The 18285-nt window shown below is 34.9% G+C and overlaps 2 protein-coding genes across 6 annotated transcripts in view; both read left to right on the top strand.

Moving 5' to 3' along the window:
* Window positions 1–18285, top strand: part of LOC126880538 (uncharacterized) — a 391874-nt gene that overhangs the window by 146997 nt on the left and 226592 nt on the right. The window lies entirely within an intron of this gene.
* Window positions 1–18285, top strand: part of LOC114338228 (polyamine-transporting ATPase 13A3-like) — a 161595-nt gene that overhangs the window by 126859 nt on the left and 16451 nt on the right. For all 5 annotated transcript variants that reach the window (XM_050644456.1, XM_050644453.1, XM_050644457.1 and 2 more), the window contains 9 exons: window positions 810–1014; window positions 3447–3681; window positions 4913–5089; window positions 5207–5334; window positions 6343–6543; window positions 9187–9372; window positions 12377–12896; window positions 13704–14063; window positions 15040–15117. In XM_050644456.1, coding sequence (XP_050500413.1) covers window positions 810–1014; window positions 3447–3681; window positions 4913–5089; window positions 5207–5334; window positions 6343–6543; window positions 9187–9372; window positions 12377–12896; window positions 13704–14063; window positions 15040–15117 — 2090 coding nt within the window. The remainder of the gene's footprint in view (window positions 1–809; window positions 1015–3446; window positions 3682–4912; window positions 5090–5206; window positions 5335–6342; window positions 6544–9186; window positions 9373–12376; window positions 12897–13703; window positions 14064–15039; window positions 15118–18285) is intronic.

Here is an 18285-nt window from a genome sequence, read left to right as displayed (position 1 = left end):
ATATCATGTGACTCTAAAATGACCAAGTTATACAAAAGTTAATTAAAAGATAAAGATATTGAAATAATTAAGAGATACCTACTAAATTCACTGAATAAATTTACTAGGAAAATTGAATTGGAAGAAATATTTTATTAGATGTAAAAATAATGTAACAGGCAATGTCATTAACCTCGTGATGTCAAAAAAAATATGTATCTATTTACCGGATCTCTCAGTTCTTCATTATTGTTTTCCTCTATAAAACACTGGGTGGATTCTGGGAAAACACTGTGAACATCATGTACATTCTAGGGAACTTTATTTCCCAATAAAGGCTTAGTACTTAAGAGAAAGATTCCACCATTTGGGTACTGTGACCTACCTACTCCGGGCTCACAAATCAAGTGGTCAGTGAACTTGACGTCTCCCACTAGGAAATGTCAAATTTATCTCAGAACGCGAAGTAATATTTCTCGATAGGTGGCGTATATAGTACGTTCCATCACCGAAGTATGACGTCACGTAAGTAGTCCTTTACGAGAAAATTAGAGAATTTAAATGAGATTAAGGGAAAATATTTATAAAAATAATTTAAAGAGCTAATTTCGTAACGTGAACCGTTACACACCAAAACAGTCGCATGAACATCGCTCTAAAGCGAGTTATAAAAGTTATAGGAACAATGATTCTACCAGACCATAAAACGCACCTATGAGTCAATTTTCCGGGTTCTCTTCTGAAGGGAGTCTCTACGCAGATTGTGATTTAGACTTCTTACAAATAAGAGTACATAAATATCGAAGCATTTATAATGGTATATTTTTTAGGTTGAAAGTTTATGGCCAAAATTTAATCGACATCAAACAGCAATCTTTTCTGACCTTGGTGTCGCTGGAGGTGCTGAATCCGTTTTATATTTTCCAACTACTTAGCTTTATACTCTGGATGGTTGATGATTACTATTACTATGCAGCTTGTATCATGATACTAACTACTGGCGGCGTTGTGAGTTCCGCTTTGCAGACTAGGAAGGTGAGAAACTTTTATTGTACGTTTTTAAGGGGACTTTTACTGTCTCAATCTTTTTTATAAATTATTAAACAGGTTTCAAGGCATACAAAAAAAATGGTACTTTTAGTTGCTTTTCACCACTGCAGGGGGCATTTTCCAAAAGATGCATTTTGATTTGGAGACACTGGCCTGACTTTCTGTAATTTTTTTTAATTCCAACTGGAGTCAATTTGGGAGACTTAAAACTAATAAAAAAACCTTTACAAAGTTAAATTTTTTTTTGTAGCCATTTGAAGTCCGTCAAGAGAGGTTTCACTCTCTGGACAATGCAACCCACATGGGACAAAGTTATATGTTGCCTTAAGGGGGAGGTATGGTTTGAAATCAACATATCAAGCATATTTTTGTGAATTTTTTTCGAAGCTGTGGTACAATTATTTTATTTTTAAATTAAATAAACATATTAAGTGCAATTCAAAGAATACTTAGAAAAAAATTTAATCCAAAATATTGAAAAGTAAGCCATTGGTGACAAATTTTGACAGGCAGCTCACAAAAAAATGGATTTTGCGGTGGACATCAGAACTCGTCACTAGATGATACGAAACAAAAAATTCAAAAATATTTAATTAGCTTATGAGTTTCACGAGGTCACAACGTCGAGTTTTTTTATTTTTAATGATTTTTGAATTTTTGGTATCACTCAGAAAACAAAAAAATGAAATTTTTGGTAAAAATTTTGTGAAAATCAACAGATTTATTATTGTTGAACAAAAAATAAGCAAAAAAAGAAAAATATCTCGACGTTGTTACCTCATGAAATGTCTCAAGAAAATTTGTGCAAAATGTCCACCGCATTTGAAAAAGCAGTTTTGAGAAAAATGCGTTTAAAGTTTTGACAACTGCATCTTCATCTTCTTATTTGTCTGCCAAACCGTAAAGTGATGCACATTGGAATATTTTTTTTGAATCGAGGAGTAATCTACAAAAAAAGCGAACAGTTGTTTAACGTTTCTCACTACGCTCAAGCGTGCTGGCGCTAAGTCGCGGCAAAGCGAGTCGAAGGTAGAGATATTCAACACGCTGTACATATATCTGGTAATTTTACTCCGATTATTTTGAAATTTTCAGAAAGTATTCTTGAAAGTATGCACTTTTATTTGAAATAATAAAAAAAATTAAATATTTCAAACCATACCCCCCCCCTTAAGTTAAATCCAGGAAAATTTTAAACATGCTATAAATTTAACATTATTAGGTATATTTTTTATGAACTTTAAAACATCTAAAGGGTTTTGCCCTAATATCTAATTTTTAATTTTGTTATATTTTTATGGCCTATATACGCGAAAATTCGAAAGAACGTCTGTTTTGGGGGTAAATTTACCCTACTGAACTAGTTTTTTTAGAGGGTGATTTAGTAGTCGTATTTATAAAGTACCAAAAAAATTTGGTTTTTTGAGATTGGTTTAGCACATTTTGAGAAAAAAACATTTAAAGTATTTTTACTGTAATTTTATCGGATAGTAGTTTCCCACCTTTAGACTTATCGGAGGAGTACGACAACTGTCACTGTGACAAGAGGATTTTATAAAATACTCCTGTCACAGAGGTCTAAAAGTGGGAAACTATGTATTGTAATGCTAGTTTATACGTTTATATCGATAATTTCCACCTCTAATAGTTTCATTCCTTTTTATTACGCAATGTATTATGTTTTCCATCTTTTACGTTATTTTGCAGGTTATTAGCGCGCTCATCTCTATATATTTACCTTCACTATCCAGTAAAAACTGTAAATGGTCGGTTTTTTCATAATTCTGCCCTCTTTTGATGTCTCGCTTCTATTGGTTTGAGCAATGCGAACTTCGTCGATATTTCCGACCAACTCGTTGCTATATCCCCAATTTTTATTCCCATAAGGTGCATGCAATGCATCATTAGATTTTATTTTTCTTTGCCGAAGAACAAGACAATTCAGAATTGTTTTCTGCAGTAATCTGATTACCTTTAAATTGTCCTTTAATATTTTTTTTTTATTTAGATGCGTCTCCTTACGTCGACTACCTTTTAAATGACCTCCAGATCCAGGCAACTTTTCCGATTTTCAAAAAAATAATTTTCGATAATTTTTTTAAAATATAAAGCACGTGCTTGCTTACATTTTAGAAACCAGCTGTCGAGTTGCAGCTGCACAAGTCAGGCGTTGCGCTTGTTGTTGTATACAAACGAGTTTTAGCTCATGTAGATACCGTTATAAATACAGAAATATCGTTGTTTCTATTTCGAATTTCTTAATAAAATTTTAAGACAGTACTATGATACAAAGGAATGAATTTACGTAAAAAAAACAAAAATATTTTTTTTTATTTAGAAAGTAAAGGTCCCTTTAAACACAAAAACACATCACTTTTTTTTGCACTTCGTCTAATTAATCTTCTTTTTTTTTACAGAATCAGAAAAACTTGAAGTCCACGATACATAGTAGCGATGTTTGTACGGTATTGCGACGTGTCCCCGCGAAATCCCCCGACGAAATTGAACAGACCGAGTACATATCGGAAACTGTTTCGACGGAATTGTTAGTGCCTGGTGATATAATGGAAATCCCCGCCCATGGTTGTATTATGCACTGTGATGCAGTCTTATTGACTGGAAATTGTATTTTAAATGAGTCTATGTTGACTGGTAAGTTATGGCAAGTATTTAATCGTTATAACCATAATTGTATCTTTGTAAACTGTTTTTGCCTCTTGTCGCCCCTGCTTTTCAACGTTTACTCCGAAAGAATTTTCAGAAATGCACTTTCTGAAAAACAAGGAGAAATAATTGGGAACGATGAAGTCATCAATAATTTGCGATATGCGGACGACACAGTACTCCTACCTAATCAAGATGATCTGCAAACATTACTTGACAGTGTCTTTGAGAGCTGTATTGAAGCCGGTCTGGATCCGAACATACGGAAAACCGAATATAACAGGACGAGGAAAAAGTTCATGGTTAAAGAACTTTCTCGATTGCTATGGCATTGATACAAGCATGCTACTTAGGTTGGCAGCGAATAAAATTAAGATAGTTATGATGGTAACTAACGTTCTGAGAGGACATGGTACATGAAAAAGAAACTATTTTTAAAATATTACGGATATACTCTTGATGTCCTGGCCTGAAAATAACAACCATGAAGCTATAGAATTGCTGGAAGCTTATAATTAACTGAAAAATTGAAAGGCTTTCAATTAAAGCATAAACAACATTTTCAATACAGCTCTCACGATGCCAAAGGCAGGCTGAAACATGTTTCTAAAGGGCTTTCTTATTGAAGCTTTATTTTTTGACTCACCAATACGTTTATCAGTAAGTCAAAAGTGTCAATATTCACAAATTTATTTAAGCACTCTATAAAATTTTATCAAAAGAAGCGATAAGCGATGAGTTCTACACTCAACATAGAGACCCTTCTACCAGACTTTCTGATCATTTTCGGTCACTTTTTAAACTTTTTCGCCCACTCTCTAGTCACTGGCCATCACTCCTTTGAGGCACTCTGTATATTTCTATGGAAAAGAAGATATCAACTCAGTAAACATACAGTGTGGTTAATGTCTCATAATTAACTTTCTGGTCATTATCGTCGACCACTTCTTGGCATAACTTTTGGCCATTGACATCAATCTATTTCGAAAAGAAGAAGAGATCTCGTGATAAGAACCCACTTCTTACAAACCTCTGATCATTGTCACTTCTTGTACTTCTTCATCTACACAAGGACACCAAAACTCTACTACCGTTGTAAGTTTCCAACTGGGGATTCTATTAATACAATATTAAAATGTTTGCTGTCTTACTAAATATACTACCCAAAAACTGCCAATATTAAATTTGCGTTCATCTGTTTTATTGGTTTTCTTTACAGGGGAATCTGTTCCTGTTACCAAAACCGCTGTGCCGAACATCGCCGAGATTGCCTATGATCCGAAAGAACATGCTAGACATACGCTATTTTGTGGAACGCACGTCATCCAAACGAGATATTTTGGAAATGAAAAGGTGTTGGCAATTGTTGTAAGAACGGCGTTTTCGACTTCAAAAGGTAACTTAATTTTTATATTGATATTAACTGATGCCAGTTGCCATAACGTTAATATAAAGATGAAGAATCGTTGAAGATTTCTTAAGATATAATTTCTAAACAAATTTTTACTTGTAGGTAGTTTAGTACGTAGCATTCTCTACCCCCCTCCGGTTGACTTCCGCTTTGAAAAGGATTCCTATAAATTTGTCACATTCCTAATACTTCTCGCTGCTGTTGGATTTGTCTACACGATTGTCAGCAAAGTAAGTATGAAAAATAATATAATATCATTACCACTTTTCGTTCATTTCTGTCGATCTAAGTAAACTTACAACTATTACTGGGCCACAACCCATTAAACCCAGAAAAAGCTTTTTGGTTCAATAGAAATAACACATAAGTTACTCGTGAAAAAATTATTTAGCAATAATTACAAAAAATGTGTTAATTCAATATTAATATATTTCACAAAATGAATTATGTTCTTTAATTTAATATCAATATAATTTTCTTTATTTAACTATATATACGAATTTCTATCGCATTAATGGCAAATAGTAAAAATATAAATAACTACGAAATGCCCTAGTAACTTAAAACTCTACGAACTCGACAAAAACACATGTAGGGGCACTAGTCTTTTCGGTATTTCAAGCAGACGAACAGGTGGAAATAAACCCTTTTGGGGAGGATCTTTGAGAAGAATAGACACATATTTTTAATGAAATGTTTAAATGAATAGGAGAATAATTTAAGATTTACGAACGTTTGGGGTTTTCACTACAAAAACTTATAAATTTACATCATAAGTCATCTCGACGATAAGCTACGAAATGTCTGAAAATGTGGTGTGTGCCTATCATGTATAGCTTTGGCTGGTATTGAAAAGCATTATGAGAAGTCCAAGGGGGCACTCACAGAAAGATTGTAGTTCGAGATAATTACCCAGACGTTTTGAATTATAAGGGGGAGATTTGAAAATAGTGTGTAACTAGGTAATAAAGACTGTCCACATACTTAAAAAAATAGTTATTGGGTGTAAGTATACCATTCTTCAAATTAAGCTAAATAATAAAACTCGAGGACTAGCGGAGATGTGTACAGGTCTGACCAATATTTTAAATATAAGAAAAATGAACATGCTACAGCTACAACCTGACATAAACAATAAAAAATACAAATTGTTCAAACGATATATCATTGGAAGTATTATTTTTTGAACAAGTCATTCATTTTTTTTTTAGTTACTCTATGTTTGTAAATTTTTCTAGGCACTGAGAGGAGTCAGTCCCCGCGACTTCATTCTAGAAGCACTTGATCTAATCACGATAACAGTACCACCAGCTCTACCTGCAGCTATGACAGTGGGCCGATATTATGCCCAGAGAAGACTACAGAATAATAATATCTTCTGCATATCACCAAGAAGCATCAACGTATCTGGATCTATAGACTGTGTCTGCTTTGATAAGGTAAATATATGTATAATCTTTGTAAAATATGTAAAATATTTTTAAAAATTCCACAAGGAAAAAGTTTTTCTGTAGTTGGCTGTATACCATGTAATACAAAAAAACAGTAAAATACTTTATAAAAAGTATATTTAAAAGTCCTAAAAAGGGCTACATCACAATTACATAACTAGTTTTCGACTGGTTTACCAGTCATCATCAGTGCTTACCTAAAATGAATATTAACCTGGTAAAATAATGCAAAGATATTGAAATTTTGACTACGGTTAAGAAAAGTTGTAGGTTATACTCACGTGACATGTGCATGCTAACCACCAAGATATAATTTAACAAAAATATGTGGGTCAAAGCCCTGTAAAAGTAGTCCGTCAAGGAAACATCGATTTAAAATGCTACATTAAGCATGGATGCTTAAAGTATTTTACTAATATGCCCCAGGTAACATCTGAGCTGTGGATTTGACTTGTTCACATGGTGAAAGTATGACAGCAAGTGACAATGAAATGAATAGAGACCTCCGAACGATGACAAGACAGAAATGACAGTTCCACAGCAAGTTGAAAAATTAACCTGTCATATTTAGAGACTATGGTGTACAGCTTGTTAAAATTAGAAATGATGTAACAACACACTCTATTGTGAAAATCATCATTTAAAATTCAGTAAACTAGATGTTGTAGTTAAAAATGTATTCACGTATACTGTAAGTGGAGGTGGTTAGGCAAACCACATTACACAAATGTTTGTATTCGAGAACTAAAGTCAGTAATCAAATCTTGTTATCAAGAGATCTAAGATTTAAAAATGCAATTTTGTGTTGATTTAAAGTTATCGAATTTATTTAACTTATTGGTAGCTGTTGGAATTTGTGTAAGTAAGTGTGTAAGAAATCACAATGGGGGTGACTGAGGTGTAAAAATGTCTTTAATAATCTAGGGGGATGTATCATTAAGAAAGCACAAGCTCAAATTTAGGCGACTAATTCCTAAAGACCTCGCAGGCTGCCACGGATCCCTAAGGGTCTTATTATGGTTTTGGTTTTTGGACCCTTAGGGATCCGGGCAGCCTGCGAGGTCTTTAGGAATTAGTCGCCTAAGTTTGAGCTTGTGCTTTCTTAATGATACATCCCCCTAGATTATTTAAGACATTTTTACACCTCAGTCACCCCCATTGTGGTTTCTTACACACTTACTTACACAAATTCCAACAGCTACCAATAAGTTAAATAAATTCGATAACTTTAAATCAACACAAAATTGCATTTTTAAATCTTAGATCTCTTGATAACAAGATTTGAATACTGACTTTAGTTCTCGAATACAAACATTTGTGTAATGTGGTTTGCCTAACCACCTACACTTACAGTATACGTGAATACATTTTTAACTACAACATCTAGTTTACTGAATTTTAAATGATAATTTTCACAATGGAGTGTGTTGTTACATCAATTCTAATTTTAACCAGCTGTACACCATAGTCTCTAAATATGACAGGTTAATTTTTCAACCTCCTGTGGAACTGTCATTTCTGTCTTGTCATCGTTCGGAGGTCTCTATCCATTTCATTATCACTTGCTGTCATACTTTCACCATGTGAACAAGTCAAATCCACAGCTCAGATGTTACCTGGGGCATATTAGTAAAATACTTTAAACATCCATGCTTAATGTAGCATTTTAAACCGATGTTTCCTTGACGGACTACTTTTACAGGGCGTTGACCCACATATTTTTGTTAAATTGTATCTTGGTGGTTAGCATGTACATGTCACGTGAATATAACCTACAACTTTTCTTAACCGTAGTCAAAATTTCATTATCTTTGCATTATTTTACCAGGTTATTTTCATTTTAGGTAAGCACTGATGATGACTGGTAAACCAGTCGAAAACTAGTTATGTGATTGTGATGTAGCCCTTTTTAGGGATTTTAAATATACCTTTTATAAAGGATTTTAAATATACCTTTTATAAAGGATTTTACTGTTTTTTTTTTTTAATATTTTTGTTACATTTGGACTACTGCTATTTATTGAGTTTACGTATTGTAAATATGTGGATGTGGCACGATCTAACAAGTTTTTAACGCAGTATGCGAATAATGACAGTAAACGTATGACAAATGGCAGGTGAGACATTGACAAAGACAAATGGCATGTGAAACATTGACAATCGGTTTGTTCCAACCAGAGACATGTTAAGGATATACCGGGCTAGTCATATGCCACTCAATGCATCGAGGTGTAACGCCGACATAGGATTGAGTGGTCTAGCCATCTTTGTCAGTCACATGCGCGGGATCGTTTGGTTAAAAGAGATAGATAGACCACCGATCGACTGTCCTGTTTCCATGCTGTTTCCGCGTTACGCTCTTTTGGTTAGTATTCCTTGTCTACGCTTAATATGTCAATGGTTCCAGCACAACGAAAAACTGTCGTTTAACGGTCACGTTACTATAAAAATAATACGTTCCATGGGTTATTTTGTTTACTGCGCAGGTCGGTGATTGTTTTATGACGGTTTTTCGTTGTGTTGGAACAAACCTAATATCATTTCAACGAGGGTACGCCGTCAATGTATTATTTGACGTTTTATAATGAATTTTTGCTTTAATTAATCTTTAACTATTGTTTTATGTTTCAGACTGGCACTCTAACCGAAGACGGCCTAGACTTATTGTGTGTAGTTCCTATAGAAAATAATGATTTCAAGCCACAAATCGAAAATGTCGAATTAATTTCGTACAATACTTTATTATACGGTTTGGTATCTTGCCATTCTTTGACAATAATTGACAAACAAATCGTTGGTGATCCGCTTGACTTAAAGGTAAGACATTTTCATCTAAACAAACTATAAAAAAGTGTAAGGTGATCTAGAATACACGATAGAAAGGAAGATTAACCCATTCGCTGCCGATCTAAGATGATGGAACTCATTTTGTGGGCCATTTTGTGGAACTGCACTTGACAGTCGTAATAATATCACTCGCTCTCGTGTAAACGGCACCTCACTGAGGTAGCCATATAACGCGCTGGCGCATGATGGGCAACGAATGGGTTAAACCCATAGTGTTAAACACGTTACCAGCAAATTAAATACTTTGTTTAAGTCAGCACTATTCAAAATGATCTACTTGCTGAGGATACACCGCTTAAATAATTAAACTTTGAACTGTTTTTGATCCTACCACTTATCTCACTATCTCTAATTGTCTCCCCTACCGCATCTCTATCTCCATATGTCTGTGTCATTGTCTCTTTCTGACGTGTCACTCTCTCTCGCCTTCTGCGTCTCTTCCATTTTCAATTGTTCCCCTCTTTCTCTCTCTTCCTACCTCCCCCTCTAATTATGTCCATTTCTGTCTTAATATTATCTTCCTATCCAACTATACCCTTATCTCTTTTTGTTTTTCTCTCTCTCGCTTTCTTCGTCCCACCCTTCTCTCTATTCCTCTCTTACTGTTTCTATATCTAATTGATGGATTCGACCGTTACTTGATGGAAGTTCATTTTATCTAACAATAAAATACTGAAAACGTTTGTTTTCTATACTTCCACAAAATTTATTACAACTATGTGACTACAGCTGTTTCGGCAGAGTGCCTTTCTCAAGTGATTTAGATTACTATGGGTTTGCCTTTTTAAAGTCTTTAACTGAAGAGGTTGAGGAGTGGGGAGCTGTTTGTCTCGAGTTGGTCATTCAGAATTATATCTGTATTTTTCAATTTATTAATTTCCATAGATTCTAAATAAAGATAGTTTAAGACCTTTATTTTGAATATGCAGAATTTGAATCTGTTCATTAAAAGAATGATTATGATCTAGAAGGTGAAGTGCGTATGTAGAAGTGTCTTTTTCTATTGTTGAAAGCCCTTTTGTGTTCTGCTATCCGTTTGTCAAAGGTTCTGCCAGTTTGACCGATGTAAGTTTTCGGACAGTCACCACAAGTTACGCCCGGTTTCATAATCAACTTAAAGTGAACAGTAACTAAAGTTCACTTTAACGTTGACATTTACTCATATGAATTGCATTGACAAGGGTACCAACTTAAAACTTAAAGTCCACTTTAACTGATTATGAAACCGGGCGTTAGTTTGTAAACACCACTCTGTAGTTGTTTTCTCTTTCGGCTCTTATTGTTCTTAATATATTTGCCTAAGTTGTTTTTAGTTCTGAAAGCTGGTGTTATTCCTTTCTTTTTTATGTATCTGGCTATTTTTGTTGTTATCTTGCCAGTACATGTGATAGAGCAGAAGGTACTGGGTTCTTTCTGTGGTGGTGGATAGACTAATTTCAGGGCTTTCTTATGGAGTTCTTGGTTTAAAATTTTGTTAATTGTTTGTTCGTTATAGCCATTGTTTACTGCTGTTTGTTTAATGATGTTCAGTTCTATCTCGAAGTTATTTTTTGACATAGGAATTTCTGTCAGTCTATGTATCATGTTATGGTAGGCTGCTAATTTGTTTTGTGTAGGATGGGATGATGAATTGCCTCCCATAGCATGATGCATAATAGACTGACAGAAATTCCCATGTCAAAAAATAACTTCGAGATAGAACTGAACATCATTAAACAAATAGCAATAAACAATGGCTATAACGAACAAACAATTAACAAAATTTTAAACCAAAAACTCCATTAGAAAGCCCTGAAATTAGTCTATCCACCACCACAGAAAGAACTCAGTACCTTCTGCTCTATCACATATACTGGCAAGATAACAACAAAAATAGCCAGATACATAAAAAAGAAAGGAATAACACCAGCTTTCAGAACTAATAACAACTTAAGCAAATATATTAAGAACAATAAGAGCCGAAAGAGAAAACAACTACAGAGTACAGAGTGGTGTCTACAAACTAACTTGTGGTGACTGTCCGAAAACTTACATCGGTCAAACTGGCAGAACCTTTGACAAACGGATAGCAGAACACAAAAGGGTTTTCAACAATAGAAAAACAGACACTTCTACATACGCACTTCACCTTCTAGATCATAATCATTCTTTTAATGAACAGTTTCAAATTCTGCATATTCAAAATAAAGGCCTTAAACTATCTTTATTAGAATCTATGGAAATTAATAAATTGAAAAATACAGATATAATTCTGCATGACCAACTCGAGACAAACAGCTCCCCACTCTTCAACCTCTTCAGTTAAAGACTTTAAAAAGGCAAACCCATAGTAATCTAAATCACTTGAGAAGGGCACTCTGTCGAAACAGCTGTAGTCACATAGTTGTAATAAATTTTGTGGAAGTATAGAAAACAAACGTTTTCAGTGTTTTATTGTTAGGTTTCTATATCTGTCTTATTGTCTCCCTCTCTGATATATCCGCATCTCACTCTGTCTTTCTTTTTCCGTATGTCTCTCTCACGTCTCATTTTTGTCTCTTTCTCATATTTCACTATCTTTCACTCATTCTCACCCTCTGCGTCTCTTTCCTTTTTCTCTGTCCCTCTCTTTATGTCCCTCTTACTTCCTCTTTCTTTCTCTTGCTGTCACTCTCCTCTTGGTCATAATTGCTTCTCATAACTGATAAGTAGAGAAAGGATATATTTTATACTTAAATGAGTAAGTGATATAGCTTACAATCCTATGTAATTGATAAATATCATTAAAACAATTGTTTTTTTTCTGGCACATTATTATTTTCAATTCTCTATTGCATTCAAGTGTGAAAAGTTATAGCAACATAAAGTACAACGCCGCTCGAAGTATCTCGTGTGTGCACAGTTTGGCCAGCTTAGCGCGCTCGAGTTAACTCGAGCGTGCACGTTAAGGAGTTTATTAAGTTCTCTCTTATTTCTTGTATTTTATTAATTCCAGATGTTTGAAAGTACCAAATGGGCCATGGAAGAGCCAGAAGTGGCAGACAACACCAAGTTCAACATGATCTTTCCGACCGTATTAACACCCCCACAATATCGTTCGAACGGCCAAGAAAACATAGTAGAGGATCTTCAGATCGGTATAATTCGAGAATTCCCGTTTTCCAGCAGCGCGCAGCGTATGGGTGTCATCATGCGACGCCTAAGCGGCACCCACTTCGAATACTACTGCAAAGGATCTCCTGAGATGATTTTGAAATTCGCCAAGAAAGAATCGGTACCACCTAACTTTGACGAAATACTAGAAAGTTACACTCAAGAAGGTTATAGAGTCATAGCCATCGCGCATAAGGAGCTGAAATTGAGCTATACAAAGGTACAGAAAGTCCAAAGGGAGGCGATCGAAAAAGACCTCAACTTATTGGGATTGATAGTATTGGAAAACAGACTGAAACCATTGACCACTCCCTGTATTCAAGATTTAAATGATGCAAACATTAGGATTATAATGGTTACAGGTAATTTTTGGTATTTTCTTTCATAAAATTTTCACAAATTTTTATCGTTGAGGACACTTCTCCGTGTTATTTTGAACATATTTTTTAAGAAATTTTCAAAAATTCCTGACCCTAATGTGGCTTTTCTGTCGACCCTAAGCCTCCCTTCTATTGACGTGGTGAAACATCCTTGTAATTCTATTTCACCAGGCCCATTTCAGTCCCTGATCCGTCTCTATGATAGCTTCTACTCTACTACTGCTACATTATCAATGCTTATATAACCTTTTCTTTTTCGCAACAGTGATATTCACAATGTTCCAATATTTCTCGCTATAATAGACAGCTTCAATTGAAACATGCCCTTGATATTTCTCGTATTCAGGTCTCGTATACAATTACAGTAAAATTCGCAGTGTCTATAAATCCTTTTCAATGTATATACTATACTCTCTCCCAAGATAGTATAAGATGCTCTATCTTGATTTCCCGCCTTCGTATCTATCGTATAGAACCAATTCTGTCTTTTTTGAAGGCAAAAATGCGAATTGTCACATTTTACGTGCTTACGGCAGAAACATACACGAAAGATTCAAATCTCTACATTAAAAATATTCCATAAAAAACATTACCAAACAAGTAATAGATACCATATTTAGCAAATCCGGCTCGACGGACCAAATGTAAAGCTTGTGTCATCATATATTAGCGCATAACGAATAATTTGTTTAGATACAATGTATTTATTTTATAAACCATTTACCATAATTTCATAATGCTTACATTTATTATTTAATCTGTGTTTACAATTAATGTTTTCTTCTCTAGGGGACAATATTTTAACTGCACTAAGCGTCGCCAAAGACTGCGAGATCGTGACCCCCGGACAAAGTATCATCACCGTTAATTGCGACAACAGTTACCCGCCAAACCTTGTCTACACTCTGACCAGCAATAAAGTCAAATTACCAACAGACAACAGTCTCATGTCGTATTCGGCTAGCATAATGAGCCTGGAAACTATGGAGAGCCAAGTCCAAACCATCACCAATAGTGCAATAGTTCCCGATCCCAGTTCTAAACGGCCCAGTATTATGTTGAATAACTATCGGTTCGCCATGACTGGAAAGGTCTGGGGCGTTATAAGGGATTACTATCCAGAGTTGATACCAAGAATTTGTACCAGAGGTAAGTTTTTCCTTAGAAATTGATCAAACAAATTCAATATTATAGGCGGAGCGCAATGAACAAGGCAATAACCTGCGGAGTTCCTGCTCGGTCTATACCGTGTTTCCAATTTTGCCGGGCACAAGAATTTTTTATTAAATACAGAAAAATTATCATGTGTGTCGGATCGGTATTCGTCCAAGGCGCATCATTATTGCGGATATAATAAGCTGCTCTTTCTAAAGACTTTACGTAATAGCATAGCGTTTGCTCGAGACATATATTAAAAATTAAAAAAGAATGTGTGTACTTTCTACGCACGTAAGAAGTTATACTTCTATTATATAATTTCAAAGAAATAAATATACTTAACAGGTTATTTGTATTTTATTTAAATATTAAACTATAAACTATATTAAAACGATATTAAAAATTTAAAAAAAATATGAATCGTCCGGGATTTGATCCCGGGACCTCTCGATCTCCGGTCACGCGCTCTCCCACTGAGCTATATTCCCTTCGCTTTGACTGGTTACAAGATTTCTCATACATACTGACAAATCTAATAGACCAAGTGAAGTATACAAAAATACTTTAAATATACTTACTATTATTATAAAATATTTTATTCCCGAGGAAGTCCAATCCAAAGACAGAAAAATTATAATAAATAATGCATTTACTAAAAACACTAATATATCCTTTTAACGACTTATTTGCGCTGACAGCGCTGATACATACATATCTTGAAAGATTAGCAACGAACTACATACTGTCTGTGTGCGTATGCGCCCGGTATTATAAAATTTCACTCTCGATCGTAAAGATGTATAACTTCAAAAAATCAAAATATTTCAGTACAAATGGTTTGGATAAGTGATCGTGGTGTATTTAAAGTGATTTAAATTTTGAGACAATACTGGGGCCTTTTTTATACCTATAATGTTTAATGCAAGTGGGCTAAACCAACCGTTTCTAATAGAATTGCTGTTTTCAGGTACTATATTTGCTAGAATGGCACCTGACCAGAAACAACAGCTCGTTCAAGAACTGCAAGGGCTGGGATACTGCGTAGGTAAGTGATTATAGCGTGTTAAAAATATTCTTTAATGACATTATTCTTTTAACACTATTTACTATTTCAAAATTACAAATATGTATAACAAAAATTACTTGTTTTTCCAATATTCACTTATGCCTTCCATAGCTAGACGATTAGAACAGTAGATGATAGAAGAATTGGTTCATTTGAGATGCACATGAGAATTGAGATGTGGTGTTGGAGAATAATGTTTAAAATGGCTTAGACAATCATAAGGTACCGGTAAAGTGAAGTAAAATGTACCGGTAATACACTTAAGGCTGATTCTCACTATCATGCAAGGCAAGTGCTCGGCATGGGCAAGGCATCGGCTCGGCAAGATACATTTTACATAAAATCTTATGAACTTCACGGGATGTGATGCGTGCCAGGCACCGGCAAGCGACTGGCTTTGCATGCGACGTTCTTTTCGAAACAATCTTTGCCTAGCATGTGCCGTGAAGGTCACGAGAGTGTGAATACCTTACCGGCAAGCAATCTGCAGTCTTGGTTGTTTAAAAGCAGTTTTATAAAGACGATGGAGAAAAAACTATTTTGTTTTTGAAGAGGTCCCTCAGTATGCGCCAATGTTTCTTCTTCTTTTGGCATCATAACTCTGGATGGGTCTTTACCTGTCTGGCTATGTCCTTCCATTCGGATTTCTCTTGTGTACTTTTTCTCCATTGTCTTATGTTCATGGTTTTCGCGTCGTCTTCCACGTCATCCATCCCTCTCGTTCTGGCCCTTTCTTTTTTTTTTCGCCTTTCATTCGGCTTCCATTGTAATATTTTCTTTGTTGTTTATTGATTGTCTTTTCTCTGCACATGTCCCAGCCATGACAGTCTTTGACTTTCCACAAATTGTACAATATCGTAACCTTCATTCAATTCATTAACCTCGTTGTTTCTACTGATTCTCCATGTGCCGTCTTCCTCTTGCACTGGGCCATATACTTTTCTCAGTATTTTTCTCTTGAATGTACTGAGTTGAGCTTCATCCCTTTTCGTCATTGCTCAGGTTTCACAACCATACGGGTCTAATCAATGTTCTGTAGATAGTCATTTTGGTTCTTTTGTCTAATAGTTTCGATGTCATCAATCTTTTAATAGCATAGTATGTACGATTCCCCTCTGGAAATACGTGCATTAATTTCGATCCTTACGGAATTCTTCTGATTTCTGTGCCCAGATATGTGAAGGCATCCACACGTTCAAGAGTATAGTTGTCTATTGTGATATAATTTTCATTGTTAGGTATTATTTTGACGGTCATCAATTCGTTTTTGCTTCGTTTATTTAAAACTCCCTTTTCGTGCTTCAGGATCAATGTTTTTGAACGCTTCAGTTAGTCGTGTTAAAGTGTAGCGTCTGCATATGCAGTAATTTGTACTGTCTTGGTGTTTCATTGGTTTTTCTGATGAGTGACTCAAGAACTAGGTTGAATATTACGGTTCAATATGCAGCAATAAGTTGTTAAATTCATCCACTGTCATTCGGTTATATTTAAAAAAAAATTGTCTGATCGTCTAAAAGAAAAGGTTGCAAATTCTCCTTCTTTTGTGTGTTTCTTTAGCATCTTTAGCACCCAACAACGTCTTTTTCTATTTCGGCAATATTTGTTTCCACTTTCTGTTTCTTCGTCTATTAGGGCAATTTTTATTAACGTTTAATTTCAACATTGTTCACTACACAAAGCAACCAACCCGCGGCAAGCCTTTCGCAGTGTGAATTGGCTCCGAAAACCTTGCCCGTGCCTTGCCGTTGCCGGTCCGGTTCCTTGCACGTCTAATGAGAATCAGGCTTTAAGCAGGAAACCCATTATGAACGCCCGGCACGGCACAGGACAGGCCGGCACGTCCAAAAACTCCTTTGTAACGGCCGGCATGACACGGCATCGGAAAAATGATCATTTATTCATTTATTTAAAAAAAAAATAAGAAAATATGGCGAGTTTGTCATCTTTTCCCGCATTTGTTAAAAGATGACGCAAAATTTTGAACATGTATAAAATATCGTTCAACATCTTATGTCATTTCTGGTCTTTTTTACATATCTGACTGTTTTAGCTCTGTTACTTCCATCATATCTTCGTCTTACTGTTTCTTTGCTTCGGTCGTGTCTTCGTTACAATGTTGCTGGATATTTATTTTTTCTTTCCTTGCCTGGTTTCCATCTCCCCTAGTAGTTTTTTCCATGTTGCTTCCACAATATCTTCGCCCTACTGTTCCTGTACTTTTGTTGTCATTTCTGGTCTCTTTTTTCTTCTTGCTTTGTTGTTTTTCTTGTTTCAATCATATTATCTTCGTTTTAATATTTCTGAACAATATTTTTTCCATCTATTTTCCATCTTTCCTAGTTGTTGTGGTCATGTTGATTGATTGACCATCATATCTTGGTTCTACTATTTCTGGCCATTTTTTTGTCATTTTGGTCTCTTTTTTACTTCCTTCTTCGTTATATTCCTTGTTGGTTCGATCACATGTTCGTTCTAATATTTCTGAACAATACTATTTCTTTTCTGGTCTTTTTCCATCCGCCCTAATCGTAGCTAATTATTAGATTTTTTTTGCAATTGCCCTTTGATATTTTGTAAATTTTGAACCCCAATATTAGCGGATAGATTTGGCACTACACTCAGAACCAGTTGCCAGATTGCAACAGCTGTCCACCAGATATAAATTTTATGACCATTTCTTTATCAATTTGAAATGTACCTTAATTGTACTGTTAGTTACTTGATGTTTTGCAGTGTGTTTGTTCACATAATTTGTTTAGCAAGTTGTTATTATAAGGACTTGGCAACACTGCTTAACACCAATATTTTGTTTCGTGTTTCGTGGAGGTTCATTTGAGGCTATGTTCACGTTGCTCTATTTTGGAAAATGTCCCAAGTTGGAATAAAATACCAAATTCGATAACCAGAAGAACCATATGGACAGTTAAAATGTAAAAGGTTGTAACCCACAAATAAACTTTTTTCAGGAAGTAGAAAAAAACGTTACATTTAAGTAATTTGATCAAGAATTAACCTAATAAGTTTTTTCATTAATTTATAGTTAATTAATTGATCTATAAATTAATGAAAAACTTCTTCTTCTAAAGGTGCCTAGCTTCTGGAGATGTTGGCGACTACATTGACCCATCTTATTCTATTTACAGCAGC

Source organism: Diabrotica virgifera, chromosome 2 (genome assembly GCF_917563875.1).
Source record: "Diabrotica virgifera virgifera chromosome 2, PGI_DIABVI_V3a".
NCBI classification, from domain to species: Eukaryota; Metazoa; Arthropoda; class Insecta; order Coleoptera; family Chrysomelidae; genus Diabrotica; species Diabrotica virgifera.
This window is presented reverse-complemented; position numbering and strand designations above follow the sequence as displayed.